General features: G+C 40.5%; 2 protein-coding genes across 3 annotated transcripts in view; both read left to right on the plus strand.

Annotated features, from left to right (window-relative positions):
- LOC307264628 (septin-7) overlaps window positions 1–10,551 on the plus strand; it is a 33,581-nt gene extending 23,030 nt beyond the window's left edge. Inside the window, exons 8-13 of one of the 2 annotated variants that reach the window (XM_080046070.1) lie at window positions 5,984–6,035; window positions 6,255–6,380; window positions 7,107–7,127; window positions 7,901–8,036; window positions 8,450–8,595; window positions 9,414–10,551. In XM_080046070.1, the coding sequence (XP_079902196.1) occupies window positions 5,984–6,035; window positions 6,255–6,380; window positions 7,107–7,127; window positions 7,901–8,036; window positions 8,450–8,595; window positions 9,414–9,450 (518 nt within the window). In that variant the 3' untranslated portion in view covers window positions 9,451–10,551. The remainder of the gene's footprint in view (window positions 1–5,983; window positions 6,036–6,254; window positions 6,381–7,106; window positions 7,128–7,900; window positions 8,037–8,449; window positions 8,596–9,413) is intronic. The other variant, XM_080046071.1, reaches the window with a different exon arrangement.
- Window positions 10,552–18,117: 7,566 nt separating this feature from the next.
- Window positions 18,118–18,432, plus strand: part of eepd1 (endonuclease/exonuclease/phosphatase family domain containing 1) — a 34,803-nt gene continuing 34,488 nt past the window's right edge. Inside the window, exon 1 of the mRNA XM_080044825.1 lies at window positions 18,118–18,329. The gene's annotated coding sequence lies outside the window, so the exon portion shown is untranslated. The remainder of the gene's footprint in view (window positions 18,330–18,432) is intronic.

Here is an 18,432-nt window from a genome sequence, read left to right on the forward strand (position 1 = left end):
GCATGAGAAGTGCTTTATTTAAACAAGGGCTTATCGTTTCTTTTCTTTATAGAATATTGATCACTTATCAACAATATAAATAGGCATTGACATAAAATACACATTTCACATACTGAGCATTTTGTTATGCATACATTTAAAATATATATATATATATATATATATATTTATATTCAAATATTATTGCCTGCAAAGAAAACTGCAAAAAAAATCGAATTAAAAATCTAAATTGTGCCAATAATTATTTCATGGTACTTATTTCTCATTTCCACCGAGTAGAGCGGGTCAGGTCGGAGCGGCTGAGTCCACTTATTTTGGCTTTTCATTTGCCAAAAGTTGGATAGGGTCCCAAGATAAGCGAGCTAAACCGCTCTGAGCCGCTCCCATTTTCGGTGCTCCTCCGTTGGGGTACTGGTCGTCTGAAAGGGTGCCAAAAGGGTGGAGCTACACACCGCCGTCCGTTGATTGGTGAAAGAATAATTTCTGCATTAAACCACCCTGTGTAGTCACTCCGGTAAGAGTGAAGAGAGTTATTTTGTTTCGCGAAAAATGTCGCAGTAGCACTCTGTTTATTGTATGGTGTTTTTGCACCGAGCCGTCTTTTTGCATTTACCCGCATAATACGCTCACAACACGGGGAAATAAGCATAGAAGTGGCTGGTTTGACCAAGCAAAAACAAGAGACCGCTGGCTTGACTGCAGTCATTCCAAGGCCCAATATTTTTCCCATATTCTGGCGGTGGCTATCACCGTACAGCCTAAACTCCGCCTACCTAAATGATTGGGTCGGCGGTGGAAACACTTGCCAGATCTAGAGTAAGGGTTACCGTATTTTCCGCAGTATAAGCCGCAGGTGTTATAATGTTTAATTACCATATGTAAGAGTTTGTGCACAGAGGGGATTGTCGGGAAAGAAATGGCTGCTTGAGGAAGCTCTCATTTATTAACAGTTCAACACACAAGTTGCATATTTGCATAACGTATTCAAGTGTTACCATTTAAAGCAATAGTAGGTACTAAGAATGGGCACGAGTGTTTTCGCTACTCGTGTGATCGCTTGCATTCCTCGAAGATCAATCGATTCCTCGCTAAACTTTTTTCTATTTTTCGAACGCAACGCATTTAAAATACATATAAATAACTCACCAAAGCAGATAGAATTGTATATCCAAACGCGTAATGCTCACTCCGTGTCCGTGAATAATTACCTTGCTTCTTCTTTACTTTTCTTTCCAAGCGGAGAGCACCTTGCATGCTCACCTGGAGTCGACTCATTACTAACTGAGAGTAACAGGTGTCATCTCCCCTTTTTATAAACGTAACTTTATCATCTGCTTTGAAATAATTGGAGAGTTATATTCCTGAAAATGTTCTTGAGAAAGGAGAGACCGTGTTCAGCTCCGCGGTGCTGTGGAGAACACAGGCTGCGCTGCGGTGGCAGTTATTTGCAGTTGCTGTTTGACAAAACGCTCAGTTTATTGCACTTGCATCAAAATATTTAATTTTGTTAAACTTAATTTTATCAGTTTTTATGCCGTTTTGTACACGTATATAAAAAAAAATTAAAATGGGGGCGGCTAGACACAAAAAAAACGATTTTCCTCATCCACCAATCGAGTTAATTTGAAACGTTTAAATACTCGAGTACTCGATTACTAACGCCCATCCCTAGTAGCTACAGAACATATACTGTGCTGTGTAATAACAGGGTCGAAAAATGGGGAAAAAGTCGCGGCTTATAGTCCAAAAATTCCGGTAGTTTTACAGTATTGTGTGACTGAGAAAGTGGGAGCTATCCCATCACACATTCATCCATCATCATGATACGGTAACAGTGGGATGTTGGCCAGCACACACAGCAGAGCAGCCATCTAAGGAGAGATCAGTGGATCACTATTGATCTTGATATTAGCACAGCTGGCTCAGCCCTTTGTTGGCATACCGCTCAGAACCTAATGGAAACACCAGGATTACATTGATGCATTGAGTGTTTGTCTCTAGGACGCAAACAGCCTGGTTCAGTGAGGAACACTGAATGGACACATAAATTAGTTTGATCTCAAGGAGATTATAAGATTACTCCACGGGTGCCTTTTAATACATGTGTCTAATTACTTTAATGTATATATATCAGTGATTCTTCCATATGTAACTGCTGTTATCTCCAAAAATAAAAATATTTAAAATTGTAGATGTTATTAGGGATTAAGAATAGAATGTCTGGAGCACAATTATCCCCTTAAATTTAATTTAATAATTATGTCAAATATATTACACTTGTTCTCACGACGTCCAAAACAGTGTGTCCACAGAGAGGGTTTCAATCTTTCATATGCAATAAAACCTGATAAAAATACTTTGATAATTAAAGTGTTTTTTTTTTCATCAAAAGCAACACTAAATAATCTCTCATATCAATAAAAACTGTTTTTCTTCAACACATTCATGTTTTATATGGTTTCAAAGTGGGGGGACACTTTTTGTCACCACCGTCAGACAATCCATTCAAATGTAATAAAATCAGCCAAAATAAGGGGCAGCTTTCACTTTGAAGGACCTCTTGTCACATTCTACCTCTGCAGAGTACATTAGAGTCAGACAGGCTCTGATAAGTGTTGTAGTTTTAGAATATAGTACATTACAAATCTTGAAAGTCCTGCGTCACAACCATGATATGTCAACACCGACTTACAATTTCTGAAGAAGTTATTTGAAATTGTTTGATCATTTTATTTTCCTGAAGTAGTTCATACTAGCACCTATCAACAACAGAAAAACCAAACTGCTACTAGAAAAAATATATTTGTTCTGTTTAAGAAACGTTAAATATGTCAACACCGTCAGATATCAAAAACATATTATGTTTTTTATGTATTTTTTGTGGCCTCTATCAGTTTTGGTGAATATTTGTGATCACTATACATCTCATGGGTCTAGCATAAAATGAGGGAACATTTATTTGTGTTTTTTGGTGTCTGACGGTGTTGAAACAAAATAAGGAATGATGAGCTAAAAAGCCCATTTTGATAAGGAATGGCAAGGTAAAAAGCCCATTTTGATAAAAAGGACAGAAGCTGGGAGGTTGTGTCAAAGCGTAGCTCAGTAGCTTAGTATATGTTGGATACATACATGTAATTTAATTTGACTAAACATAGGGTTTGTATTTTTTCAACATTGCACCCTGTTTTGTCCCACTTCTCAAGAATCACTGATATGCCAGTTGTAAATCACAGCAATTCCATAAATGAATTTCCTTCGTACAAAATGACATTAATTTCATTAATAGATTACAAATCATCTTTATAGTTTTACATGACATCTTTTGAAAAACAAAATGTTTCGAACGTTTTCTTGAAAGAGTGAACTGAAGGGGGGGGGGCCTCACCACTTCTTCTGGAAGCTCGTTCCATGCTTTGACCGCAGGAATTGTCACATGTTTCGGGGTTTAACTTTAAAGAATTCCCTCTTTAGATGGGACCATTTTCCAAAAGTTGAAGATGGGCTCAACAGTTTCACCATATATTCCAGGGACAATCTTGTAAACCTCAATCATGTCTCTGCTATATACAAGAGTACATAGTTTAACTAAAAGACTAAAACATGCCTTGAATAAACCCAAATAGAGCAAAGAACAGGAACATTTGAACCTTTTTTAAGAAGAAAACTCAAGCCATTCTGATATTATGAGACAAACCAGTGACATGGCCAACAAAAAAACCAGTGGGAATCTAAGCATTTCTCTGTTCAGCAGCGGATATGAAGACCTGTTTGACCTGACACAGGAAGTAGCCGTCACATTGTGTGTGAAAGGTTTTTACAGTGATGAGGACACAGTCTCAAATGTGACTGAGCTCACAGGTATTCACTGAAGCTGATGAATAGGAGGCAGTGAAACGTACCATGTCACACCATATAGATTGTGTTGTTGTGCATTGACTGAGTACAGTACAGCCTAGTGGATGACTTGTGGCAGTGCTACTATGAAACTGGATTGCCACCAGTGTTGGCCTTCCATGGAGAGAGTGAGTCTTTGGAATACCACAAATGTTTTTGGCTCCATGTCAGCGTAGATATGTAGCGAGGGCAAGGTCCCTGAGAAGATATGCATGGAACTCTTACCACAGGCAGAGCAGAGAAACCTCAAGAGGACTGTGGTGGCCTTTACTGGGGCAGGGACACAAGCACGTGAAGCCCCCTGCTGGTGCTCGCTGGTATCTAAAATTCAGGCGCCTGATCAAGTCTATACTCAACCAACTAAAGTCACCATATAAATGAGTCATTGATTAAAAGTATAATTTATTAAATAATCCAGTTATTTAATATATACATATATATTAAATATATATATATATATATTAAATATATATATATTAAATATATATATATATATATTAAATATATATATATTTAATATATATATATTAAATATATATATATTAAATATATATATATATATATATTAAATATATATATATTAAATATATATATATATAGGCATTTTGGCATTTTCTAGCTTTATTTGATATTACAGAGTTGAAATGGGGAGACAGAGAGAGGGGGGGATGACACGTAGTAAAGGTCCACGGGTCAGATTTGAACCCGCGACCACTGCAACGAGGCCTGAGCCAATATAGTATGCGCTCTATCCACTACGCCACCGGAGTGCCCATTCCAGCTATATTTAAACAAAATCCTTAATCATAAGGAACATTGAAACCATGATGCAGATTATTAGAAGTCAGCGATTCTGGAGAACACTTGTTGTCAAAATCACTTATACAATCACATTGTCCGCTATCTGTCAGAACTGTGTTTTGCTCTGAAGAAAAAAAAATCCAGTGTTAAGGCATAGTCTAGGCTCTTTAAATAGGCAAGTTTCTAGCTATGGTGGGCCCCTTTTGTTTACATACCAGTTTACAGAGCCTAGGCTGTGTATTAACTATATGAACTCCGACAAGAACAACTACAACTCTCCCAACAATTAAAAACTAAGGAAACTATAACTATTAATTTTTTTTCCGAGAATAAAACTATATATATATATACTGTATACACTACATAATATGAACCTATGGCCTAAATTAAATATAAATATAATACCATATAATCTATACACCCCACTATATTTATGACTGTCCTTGCACCAGGAAACGATTAGATGATGTGCACTATGTCTACATCAGACATGCTAGTGTTCATATCAGTTTTCTTTCATATCGGTTTTCTTAATCTCATATTATCACTGTTTATGTTTTTTAATATTGTATTCAAATTTCCTGATCATTTGAACTTCTATGTATAGCCATATTCTTCTTATTTTTTTATATAACACTTACTCCCTTCTGATTCACTTAAATAATACAATTGCTTTTTTTGTCATTTATTTTAATTACTGCTGGAACACTGAAATGTCCCTCTGGGGACAAAGTATTCAATTGCTGTGTGTGTGTGTGTGTGTGTGTGTGTGTGTGTGTGTGTGTGTGTGTGTGTGTGTGTGTGTGTGTGTGTGTGTGTGTGTGTGTGTGTGTGTGTGTGTGTGTGTGTGTGTGTGTGTGTGTGTGTGTGTGTGTGTGTGTGTGTGTGTGTGTGTGTGTGTGTGTGTGTGTGTGTGTGTGTGTGTGTGTGTGTGTGTGTGTGTGTTAGATTGTCTGTCTGTGTGTGTGGTTCTGTTGCTTGTGATAACATTGTACTCAGTAATGTGATGTGATGAAGTGCTGTTGCTAATCCGGCTAAGCAGTTGGTTTGTCTGATCATTAGTCTGAGCTGGCTGGCCTGTCTGACCTGCTCACCACACACTGTGATCTCAAACATCACTCTGCTGAAAACACTGTTACCTTTACCAAGAAAAGGGATTGAGACAAGTTCTCGTGGATGTTGAAATTGTCAAAGCTGCATTGTTAAATATGATATATATTTATTTTTATGTATTCATAATCAATGCAAGTTCTGGTATCTAAACCGCTGTGTTTGTGTCTTGTTCTAGTGGAGAATGGAGAGCACTGTGATTTTACAATCCTCCGGAACATGCTCATCAGGTGAGCTAACACACACAGTCTCCGTCTCACTACATGGCCGTCTCTGTTTCACTACAGTAGATTGAGTTCTGATCAGGGGTGAATGAAAATGTAGCAAAGTACCCAAGCTGACAACACTTTAACATTACGGGTACATTCATTACCCAAATGAATGCTTCCTTAAGGCTATTAACGGCCTAGATTAAATAGGGATTGACTGGACTCTGGTCATGTTTTCAGGACCCACATGCAGGACCTGAAGGATGTGACAAACAATGTCCACTATGAGAACTACCGAAGCAGAAAGCTAGCTGCTGTCACCTACAACGGTGGGGACAACAACAAGAACAAGGGACAGCTCACCAAGTAAGTTCATCTACAGTGGATTCTAACCCGTGGTCTGCTGTGAAGAGGACTGAGCCTCCATTGGGGGGGGGGGGGGGGGGGGGGGGGGCGCGCTCTAACCACTACACCACCACCCCTCCCCCCTTGAAAACTAGTTTTGAATGTCACTTGTGTTTTATTTTTATTTTGTGAGTTTTTCACGCATTCTACCAGCATTTCCATAGCGGGCCTACTGGTCAACCAGGGCGCAGGCAGATGAAAACACATTGTGTGATTTGAAGTTATTGCTACTTTTAGAGCTGGTCACAATCCATTACTGTAGCACAAACTCCCACCTGTGTACTGTCTATAGTGTTTATGCCATCCATCCCTATGTTGATGTTGACCAGTGTGAGCTAATGGGGTAACGGTGCTGATTAGGAGCCTCCCTCTGAACACTGAGCCCTGTGTGGAAACTACAGTTCACAGGTCACAGTCTGTGGCCACTGACCTCCAGATCAAAGTTGGCAGATAGTCCACTCAACCAGTCCAGGCCTTGACAGCCATTCCTGACCCCATAACCAGCTAGCACTAACCCCCTCCACTAACTGGCCAACAGTATCACTGCTGAGCGTGCTAACTGAGTTAGCGTCTGACTGCTAATCCACCTTGGGGCTGCAGCATGTCAGTAATCACTAGCACAGACTCACAAGCTAATGCATGGTTAATGGCAGCATGCTAAGTGTCTCTGCGTTTGTTTGTTTTTAGACCTGACACATCCGACGGCATGTAAGTGTTACTTCACTTGTTCTAAAAACCCTCCAAAGAACATTTCACTTCTCTCTCTCTCTCTCTCTCTCTCTCTCTCTCTCTCTCTCTCTCTCTCTCTCTCTCTGACCATTTCCACTCCCTCCGTCTCATAGGACAATATTTTCTTTTTCCTACTTTTTTTCACCTGCAATGCTCCAAGATATATTTTGTTTGCATCTTGCGCCTGCTTAAAAGGCCAATTTAGGGTTGATATCAAAGTAATAATCTTTAAGGGGGCGCCCTTAGCTCAGTTGGTAGGGTGCCCCCCCCCCCCCCAATATTGCATATTAACACATAAAGCAAGCTTTACGTCGACAAACCTTATGATGGCAGCTACTGTTGCCATCATACCGTTTGTCAATGTAAAGCTTGCTTTATTATGGCACCAGGAAATGTGTTACCAGCTGAACATGTTGACTTGAGCTTGAGGTCTAAACCTGGTTGTAATGGGTCACGGTTAGTATATGTTCTCTTTGTCTGTCCCCTCCCAGCCAAAGCCCTGTCTGGAAGCTTTCTATTAACAGCAGGCTTCCAGTGAGGGCCAGGCCAGCCAGGCTTTTCATTCTCCCCTGTTCCTGCCTCTTCACTCTACACTCATCTTTATATATGGAAGGGAGCTGTATTTCTGCGAGGCAATGGCTTGAACTATACAGCTGTGATGTCATATCGGTGAACATGGCTCTAGCTGGCCCTGTGTGTGTGTGTGTGTGTGTGTGTGTGTGCTCTGTCCTAACCCTGGCCTGTGTCTCCAGGAGCCCTCTGGCCCAGATGGAGGAGGAGCGGAGGGACCACGTGTCCAAGATGAAGAAGATGGAACAGGAGATGGAACAAGTGTTTGAGATGAAGGTCAAGGAGAAGCTCCAGAAGCTCAAAGAGTCTGAGGCCGAGGTAAACTGTGTGTGTGTGTGTGTGTGTGTGTGTGTGTGTGTGTGTGTGTGTGTGTGTGTGTGTGTGTGTGTGTGTGTGTGTGTGTGTGTGTGTGTGTGTGTGTGTGTGTGTGTGTGTGTGTGTGTGTGTGTGTGTGTGTGTGTGTGTGTGTGTGTGTGTGTGTGTGTGTGTGTGTGTGTGTGTGTGTGTGTGTGTGTGTGTGTGTGTGACGAAATAAAATAAATTTTAGGGGAAGACATGCTTTAAGGAAAGGATAGACTCAAGTTATGGTCGGGCAAGTCTCCAGGAAATGTATGTAACTCTATGTAATGTCTCCACACTCCACCACAACACAGTAATACACCGTGTGTGTGTGGGTAAGTGCTTGGTTAACCGGTGAGTGTGTGCGCCTGTGTGTGCCTGTGTGTGTGCAGCTCCAGAGGCGTCATGAGCAGATGAAGAAGAACCTGGAGGCTCAGCACAGAGAGCTGGAGGAGAAGAGACGACAGCATGAGGAGGAGAGGGCCAGCTGGGAGGCTCAGCAGAGGATCCTGGAGCAGCACAAACTAGACGCATCCAGGTACAACCCTGTGCAACACTCACCAGCTACACAACCCACAACTTATGCTTTATTGATCACAACACTGGGATCTACTAGGTTAAATCCTTTGCATTGGCTGGTGAAATCCTTACTTTACCTACTCACTACAGCATGACTGGAGTTGAAGCTAGTGCTGCAAAACAACAACTATTTTGAAAGTAAATTCATCTATCGATTATTGAGTCAAAAATTCTGATTTATTTCAGAAATTCACCTGTTAAGATTTTGTCCATTAAAGCAGCTCCGAGTAACATTTAAATATCTTTTAAACAGCCTCATGTTTCCTCTCATAATCATAAATTACCTTTAACAGCAAACCTTCAGTGCAAAGAAAGACGTTTTTATATAGTTTTTATTACTGCTTTTGGTCTGGTCATACACCCAGTCCGATTTTCGGTTCACGCGTGCATGCTCAATGGTCACATATTCGTATTGGTCGCAGATTTCAGTGTATCGCAGTAACGCGATTTGAGAAGCCTATCCCTGTAAAGTGCTGATATGAAACATAAATACAAATGTTCAAAGTCTTAATTTCGGCCACACATCAGCTGTCAGTGTGAGGGAGTATTGACCTGTGTTATGTTCTCCTTTACCTTTTAAAGAAACCATCTGTGGTTTGTGTTCACATGTTTAGATTAGTAAAGCGAAAGCTGCTTGGCATGGGAGCGTTCTGTGATCACTGTAATACATTTCTATATCAAGCTTTAATCTTTCATTTGAAGTTGTTAGAGGAGATTCTTATCAGATCCGTGTGTAAAACCTATATTTGACTACTCTCCCCTCCTCTTATTTCACAGGACCTTGGAAAAGAACAAGAAGAAGAAGATATTTTAATAACTCCTGAGGACCTCCCTGATGTGACAGTGTATTACTTGCCAACATGCCACCACCCCTTTGATTGTCAGGACATCTCGTCGACCAACAACATCCGCTGTTTGACCATATTACTGTGTAATAATCATGTGAAAGCCAGGGGGCAGTATTGCCTGGACTCTGAATTTTAACCAATCACTCTCCTCCTCTCTTCCTCGTCTTCCTCCATAAAGAACTGCTATTACCTGCGTTATATATAGATTCAGTGTTTAGTCCAGGTTTGAGTCAGTGCTGACCAAACCACCCAGGCCTATATTCACATAGGAAACACAAACTGGAGGTCGCTGTTCAGAGTTCAGTCATTATCTTCTCGTTTCTTCTTCTACTCTGAGAATGTTGGATGCTGCACTGTTCTTGTTCTGCATCTTTTTTTTAATGCCAAAAACCAAACAAAGAGGTCTTCCTTTCAGAGCTCACCTCAGGCACTGTGTTATTTTTTATATAAATGTAACTTTTCGGTTCACTTATTAAGGTATCGCATTTAGGTTCCTCCCCAAGATGTGCTACTCTTCTGTCTCCTGTGATGTAAATTGTATAACCATGAACTGCAGTGTTTAACTTCAATCATGTGTAACATTTTCTGACTTTTTATTTTTCATTTTTTTCTCCTTTTTTTTTTGTATTGGCCCTGGCATAGAAATTGTGTTCATTGTTTTTTTTCCGGCATCATAGTCGGTTGCTTTCCAGCCCTAATCGTGGAAAACACATTATATTCCTGACTTCACTCATGCTGAGTGTAAACAAAAAAACGCAAAAGGAGCTGCATCCTGAAGTGCTTTGACGTGGATTTATTTGAACGTCTTGGAGCAGATTCTAGATAGAAAATGCTTCCCAACACATTCAAGTCTTTCCAGGGGCAGGATGTGGAAGAGCTTGTGTTGGATGCTGGTGGATGGGGGAGAGTAGGAGCTGAGATTCTTCAGTCAAACAGCGGTCAACTTAATAACTGAACCAAGCTGGCTTTCTTTACAACACATTAAGCACTGTTGTGGTGTACTGCATCTGTATTTTGTAATGTCTTGTTTTTATTGTACAAAGTCACATAATAAAATTGTGATGGGAAAAAAAACACAGTCTCCGCTAAATGTTTGATAAATATACATTGAGATACCAAGTACATGTTTATGTATACCCAAACATTATACCCATGTCTTTCTAAACCGATGGCCATTAAAATGTGCTAGCATAACAGCCTCCAATCCTATGATTCTAGGCTTTCCACCAGATGTTGGAAGAAAGCTACAAGAGCATTAGTGAGGTCTAGTACTGATGCTAGGTCTCCCAAAGGTGTTGAGAACAGGGCTCTGATTAGGTTACGTTCTTCACACCAAACTGAAAACCACAATTGTTTTTTATATTTATTTTTTATTTTATTTTTGAACAGGGACGATGCAGTTTCACATAGTTCTAATACAAAGAATGTAACTGATGTCCTGCACAGAGAGTTTATAGCTTTTGCTAAATGTACAACCCTTATTTGGGCAACTTAATCAACATACAAAGCCTTCATTGATCAACATATTAAAACCATAGTACAATACAGAATACAATAGAATACACATACGGAACGGTACTATATCATCACATTACAAAACAGTACAACCTGTAAGCAACAAAAGTAAGCTATAAATGGGTACAGGCTTGTTTTGCTTTTAGCCAATTTGTAACCTTTGTTGTGACCAACTTGACATGTGGTATTCATTTTATTTCAACGGGTAACATGTTCCAGACTTTACTGCCCTTTATGGAGGAAGCTGAACATTTATTTTTCTTTTTTTACATACCATTACAGACCCAACAGATTTATGTATTAACACCAATTTCTTTCAGCGCCCATACTGACAGGGAACCGATCTTGAAGGTCAAAACAATGTCTGGGTCCCAATTCCAAAATGCATAGCATGTGGTATGTTGTGTTCACACTGCGGATATAGAGGTGCAAGTACATAGCCCATTCTGTATACAGTTAGTATGTAGTACGTATGGTATTGGAATGTATAGCATGAGAAAATCTACATCAAACTGAAAGTATGTGGACTGGAATTTCCATATACTCATACAGTTAGCATTTAAAGATGGATGACATTAAAACAAATAGAAAATAAAAAGGGCACCACTATTTATTTGAGCTTTTTACTTTACAAAATGAGACTTTAAAGGCATTTCTGGTGATAGTCAGGAGAGCAGTGAGACGTAAGTGATGTTTGCTTCCAGCAGGTGGCAGCACTGCACTACACTGACCCTCGTCCTGCTGACCAGTTCAGGGACCTTCCATGTCTTTGATCAGCCCGGTCAGTGTCCCTCTGCACTCTAACCAGGACCCAGCTGATTTTGTCTTGATTGATCTATCATTGTGCTTAGTAAAGGATTGACCAGCAGCCTGTGTTGTCATAGCCTTTCACCTACTGAACAGATCTCCTTTTCTGACCTTCCGCCCACTGTGACACTGACAGAAAAAAAGTCATAGATTACAGGCTTTATCAGGGACATGGTGCACCTCAGTCAGTCACTGAGGTGTGATACCTGCCAACTTGGCACTGATGACATTCAGGTTTTATGTAAAGAAAGAAAGCTTATTTCATTTGAATACACTGTATATCTAGCCTGGTCATGCCATCCCTCTGTTTCTTTGATTGGGCCGCTAGAAAATCTGCAGAGAAAACACACGAAAATACCACAGACCCAGACTGATACTGAAGGGAAATCACAATTGAGCGGAAGTACGTAGGCGGGCGGTGCCAGGCTACTGTGTATCAATGGTTTCAATACTTTTTGAATGAAGGTTGAAGTGTTAGTGTGGGGATTCTGAAATCACAGCAGACCCTTGACCAGGAGGTTGTAGGTATTACAGGGTTTCTTGAGGTCATAGTAGAGGATTTTAGAGATATTGTGGGGGTTCTTTTGAGGGTCACTGGGTTACAGGATTCTTGAAGTTGGAGTTGTCATGTGAGTTCCATAGCTCGGCGAGAACGGCATGATCTCGTGCGAGCTTTACATACTGTACCTTTCTCTCCCCCAGATCAGTCAAAATAAAGGCCTGGGCCAATCAAGGCCCACGTTCAGACCTATTAACGTTTGTGTAGTCGTCAATCTAGCCTCGTGAGACCAGCCATATCTCACAAGCTTGTTTGTTTATCCATGTTGATGCTTGTGCAGGATTAGGCTGGTCTAGCCAGGCTAGGAGTTCCTGGGTCCATACAGGTTATTTACAGATTTCACAAGAATTTGAGGGATTCCAAAGATTCTTGAAGATGCACTTAAGGAGGTGTTAAGGTATCTTGAAGGAGTTGTAGGGGTTTCTTAAGAGTTCAGAGGCTCATGGAGAAGTTATTTGGGTTATTGTTTTAATTTTCAAATGCAACCACATAAAGTTTGACAGAGGTCTCTGAAGTATTATTGTGTTCTCAGGGGTAATGGGAGAGTCTTGATTGAGCTTTGTGAAATATTGTGGGGGCTCGTAGGGTCACTCTAAAAGTTTATCATTTCTTAAGAGAATGATTTGGTTTGGGGTTATCGAAAAGATTCCAAGTGCATTTTATAGGGATAAAGATGCCCGTGACAGAAATCTGTGTTCCAGACATTCTTAGAGTGGTTTGGGGGCTCCTAAGGGGTCTTTTGAAAGGATTCTTTGGGTGTTCTGAGTGAACCTTAAAGGGGCACTGTGTTACGATCCTGCCTGGGCCTCAAGCCCTTTGTTGTGTTGTTCTCCTCTTTCCCTTGTCTGGTCTGATTGCAGGGTTGGAGTCAGGTGTGCAGGAGTCAGGCACCAGCATCCACAGCTGCCACCAATCTACTAATCTACTGCTCTACTTATACCGGTTCAACCTTCCAGACACTGGCAGATTGTAAACTCTGTTACCCAGTCAGTAACTCTCCAGCCACCTAGACCTTTTGTAGTTCCGCCTGCATTTAGCTTTTGCTAAATTCTGTTCTTTTTTGCCACAGTCTCCCAGCCTGACTCCTGCCACCAGCTCCAGCCCTCGTCAGCCAGCTCTCCCTCCCTGGACCCCTCTGCCTGCCTGCTCTTGCCTGCCTCTGCTCGTCTCCCCGGATTCTCCCCTTGGCACTTCCCCCTGGACCCCCATGCCTGTCAGCCACTCCAGAGCCCGGCCCAAAACCCCAGATTCCTTCTAAATAAACTCTCTTAAACTGGTACTGTCTCCGCGCCTGTGTCCTCCCTGTCCAGCTGTTACACACTGTGTAATATGACATCATCAAGAAAGTTCTAGATTGCAACGCTCCCTGGGTAACCCCACCCCTTTCGAATAATAACAGAAGCTACAGTGGCCTTCAAGGACAAGAACTATTCTAAATCTTAAACAATGCACCTGATGACATTCCAACCAACATGGATGCCTCCATAAGACTTACCCTCTCAATGTACAAAATGTATATTAATATTGTAATTCTCCGCTCAGCATGATAATTCAGATTATTGGCAGAGGTGATTTTACACCAATGAGGACATATTTATGAATGAGGATATTGATTTTAGCTGATACATTACTTGAAATGTTACACAGTGTCCCTTTAAGGGGGGATATAGTGTTGGTTGGAACATAGGGTACTCTAAAAGAGCTCCATGAGTTTTAGTTGCTTTTAAGGAAGGGTTCTTGTTGTATTTTGGGGTATTAAGAAAAGTTCCAGGCAGCATTGAGAAGATCCAGCAATCTTTAAGAGGGGTTGTAGTAGTATACCTGTTTTAAGGTGTTAACTAACTGTAGGGTACTGCAGCAGGATGAGCTGAGACCTAGACCCATTTCTACTGGTCTGCCCACAGGCCGCCAATATATTGATTACTTACTTTTACACTACGGCATATCATCAATCAACAGTTATGGTATTTATATTACTAGATGTGATTAACAGTGTTTCTATTTGAAAAAACCTGTACTGCCCCCTTTTATCGATGCAACCTCAAATTTGCCTTTGCCTCTGGCTTGTGCAAACAAAAGCTGGACCCTTTGGACTCTGAGCCTTTGTTTAGAGAATGAAAAACTCACACACACACACACACACACACACACACACACACACACACACACACACACACACACTGCTGTTCTTCAGCATCACGCCACAGCCTTCCCAGCCTAACCACCAGTCTGCTTCAACCTGCCCTCTTGCTGATTGGTTGGCTGTTCCCCTTGGTTCACCAAGGAGAAGTCACCCTCAGCCAATTGGAGAGGTGCGCACCAAATATTGTCCCAGCCCACATGACAAGACACCAACTGGTCACAAATGTAGGACGCCCCCCAAAAACAGAGACCAGCCAACACCACGTTTCAATGATTTCTATGTACTAGGGAATGAATCACCTGCCCATACATCACTGCTCATTCATTGTGCCTTAACTCCACTATTGCTGCCAAAGGATTCCCTTTATACAGTGGGACCAATGAGTGGGACAGAGTCTGTTCATGTTTGGTAATTGCTGTTCTGACATTGACCTGGTTCACTTAGAGCTGCAGTGTTCCTGGATTAGCTCCAGGCCCCGGGCGAAATGAGAAGACTGAAGGAAATCTGTCTGAATGTGTCTTTATATAATATATGAATCATGTTGTTCAGATAGTAAGTGTTTTAAGATGGTAACCTATTTGACCATTGTCATGCTTAAATACCTCCAACTTCAATAACCTCACACTTACTATGTATACATTCTGCTGCATGAATATTACAACATCTAATGGTGAAAATGATAACCAGGTCTGACTAAATATAACGGATGGTCACCTTTAAATACAAATGTAAAATGAATCCCACTTTAAAGACTAAGATTCTTATTGCTGCTCTGTACTTGGGCTTTCAGCTAAATGCTAATGTCTGAATGACAATATGCTCATACTCAAAATGTTAGCATGCTGATCAGGTTATGTATGTTCACCATGATAGTTCAGCACGTTAGCATGCTCACATACTGTATGTGGCTCGGAGGAACTTTCAGTGTGTGTTTATTCTAGCGGCCCCTTTGGATAAAAGCGGTAGTGTTTTTAAGAACCCAGCTGTTCTAAAGGTCTTTTACTTGGTGAGCGTAAACGGAAAAAGGCACTAAGAATAACTATATCAAAATTGCTTTCTCTGCACTGATGCCCTCTTTCGCTATTTTCCCTCTAATGGAAGAACAGACTGTTTCAGAAATATTTGAAATTTCCCGTAGCTAGTAGCTACTGCTTGGGGCATGAATTTGCTAGGTACATCTCATGGCAAACTGCTTATTGTATCGTAAAATGTCTTGTGTACAATTGTAGCACTATGTTCAGCTAATGTGGCCATAAAGGAAAAGTAGGGAGACCATAGATAGTGTTTACAACAGACACTAAAATGATTAGGACTGTGTAGGTAGGCCATGGATATTCACATAAATGAGCTCTTGATCCTTTGCCCTGCTGGATAGACAAACATGTTCCTAGTGGAGGAAAGATTTCTGGTTTAGTTAAACAACGATAAAAACATGGATGATGCTCATTTGTTTTTATAAAGTAAGAACCACAGGCATCCATTTAGTTTTGTATGGGTATATCTAGTAGGATAAGCCACTGTTCACATCACAGCTCTATCTACAGCCAGGGTGGCACATGGCATAAATACTGGTAATGACTCCAGCTTATGTAACACGGAAAAAGCAAAAGATACTATGGACAGGTAGGATCAAAATAATCCAAGAGAAGACTCCAAACTGAATTGAATTGAATTCAGTTTATTTAAGAAGAGGACAGTGCAAAATAATAAAACACATGATCATACATTAGCTTAAAGGCTATTTTTCATCTGTAGTCCCCTGACATTGATGGTACAAGATAAAGAACAACATAAACATGATGGAAACCCACAGACAAAACAGAGCCTCACAGAACAAACAGAACTGACTAACGAAGGTAAAACAACAGAACACAAAACACAAAGCACCAGTGAAATAAAATAAAAATAAAAAACTTAGTGTATTGACCACATTCACAACAAATGATCTTAGTGTTGACATGTATATGTATTGATCAACCATTGTCTTAACTGCTTAGTAATCGATTGGTTTGCGTTTAGTTCCCTGATATGTTGTGGGATTGAATTCCATACCCTGGGGGCTTCAAGGTTCCTAAAAAGGGCAAATGGAAGATGGGATTTATTTTGATCCACATGATCACAATCAGATGTCAGGGATAAGAACAAGAAACAAAACATGGTGGCTTGGGATTCATTTTATCTGATAGTATCGCTCCATGTCAGTTGTCTCATATTTCTAATCCTGTGGTTCTTGGATGTCTTGGTTCTTGACAATTGATCTGGTAACAGGAGAGAAAAAAAATTCAGATAATTTTTTTTTTTCATTATGTCGAGAAATGTCAAGAATAAAGACGAATACTACACAATTCTATTGGAGTTAGTGGGGCATTTATGTATTTTCAGCATACTACAATTGACGGGCATGTATTAGGTCATCCTAAATCTTTTTCTGGCATACTCAATAGTAGGGAAGTTAAGTATGGGGATTGGACACAGGGCCTATCTTTGCATGAGGAGCTTTTGAAAGCCAAAACAGAAGAAAAAAAGCACATGATCAATGGACCAGAGCTAAAAGGAGCGGGGAGTGTTACATCCATCCATTGAGGCCACTGTCAAACACAGAATGCTTTGACCACATGCTGTAGGCTATACAAGTTATATTTTTAATCAAATAGTAGCCTAATTATTTTTATGAAACAACATCTGTGAAAGTTGCTAGAAAAATATTTTAAGATTCCCTAAAAAGAGATCTTACCTATAGCTATTTGGCTTCATGCAGATTAAAAGAGTTTAAAAAAACCTATAAATTGAAAGTTGAAACTCTGATAAACAAACTTAACATAACATGAATTGGTCTTGATATATATACGCTTTTTGTTCAAATCCTTTTAGTCTGGTTTACTGTGTGTGCCCTTTGTTGCTACTTGCTACATCAAAACAGAAGGCATCTATTTTTTAACGCGCAACCATTAACGAAGATAATATCCAAATCTAAATTTGGATATTGCCTTCATAAAAATTTCAGCGACAAAAAAAAACATTCGGTTGCCATGCCTGCCAGCCACGCCCCCTGCTGCTGAAGATAGACGATGTTACTGTAAAGCACACAGGCGCGAGAGGAGAGTGGTTCCAAAAATAAAAGCCGAATTCACATGATTTTTGATTTAGGCTACTCAATTATTTATTTATTGATGTCTGACTAGCGTGGGGACTTAAATGGTAGGTACACACGGCCTTCATGAAAACATATTACAAATATAGAATATATGTTTTCTTTTTTGCTTCTATTAAATAAATATGCACATAGGCCTACACAAATACATGCCTGATTTTCTTGAGCTCAGATAATTTCTGCCAAGACTACATTTGTATTGGATGTGGGGGGGTCAAGTCAAGTTGACTATAGCCTACTCCATATTGCTATGCAATATAGGCCTACTTAATATAGCCAACTTGACTTGATTTTTCGATGCTACGCCTTCAAGGCAACCTTTATTTTGAAGGCTCATAGGAAGTATTCCTGTATTTGCCTGTGTGCAGCCGTGTGACTTGACTGACGTTGGGGAGTAGGCTAATTGTTTGTATTGATGTGAGTGCTGGCGTCTCGCTGTCAGATGAGTGTGTGGAGGCCGACCTGTGGTACCAGAGACACCGCAGCAGCAGTACACGTTTGAAGGGCAAAGTTTAGAGTGGAGCCTCCATATCGACCGCTTATCTCTCAGGACTCACTGACACTCTAGGTTTGTGTCAGACTGCTGCACGGAGAGACAGTGAGTGAGACGCTGAACCGGTGTGTGGGATTCATGCAGCATGTAGCCACGACTGAGGGCAAGCTCTGTGTGGTGCGTATAGCTTAATATCTCTGTGAACGAAGCAGTCTGTAACAAGAGGAAGAGTTGTATCTGTAGTATATGTGTATATGCGTAACTCTGTGTGACTGTCACC

Source organism: Ammodytes marinus (genome assembly GCF_949987685.1).
Source record: "Ammodytes marinus genome assembly, chromosome: 17".
Lineage (NCBI taxonomy): Eukaryota > Metazoa > Chordata > Actinopteri > Uranoscopiformes > Ammodytidae > Ammodytes > Ammodytes marinus.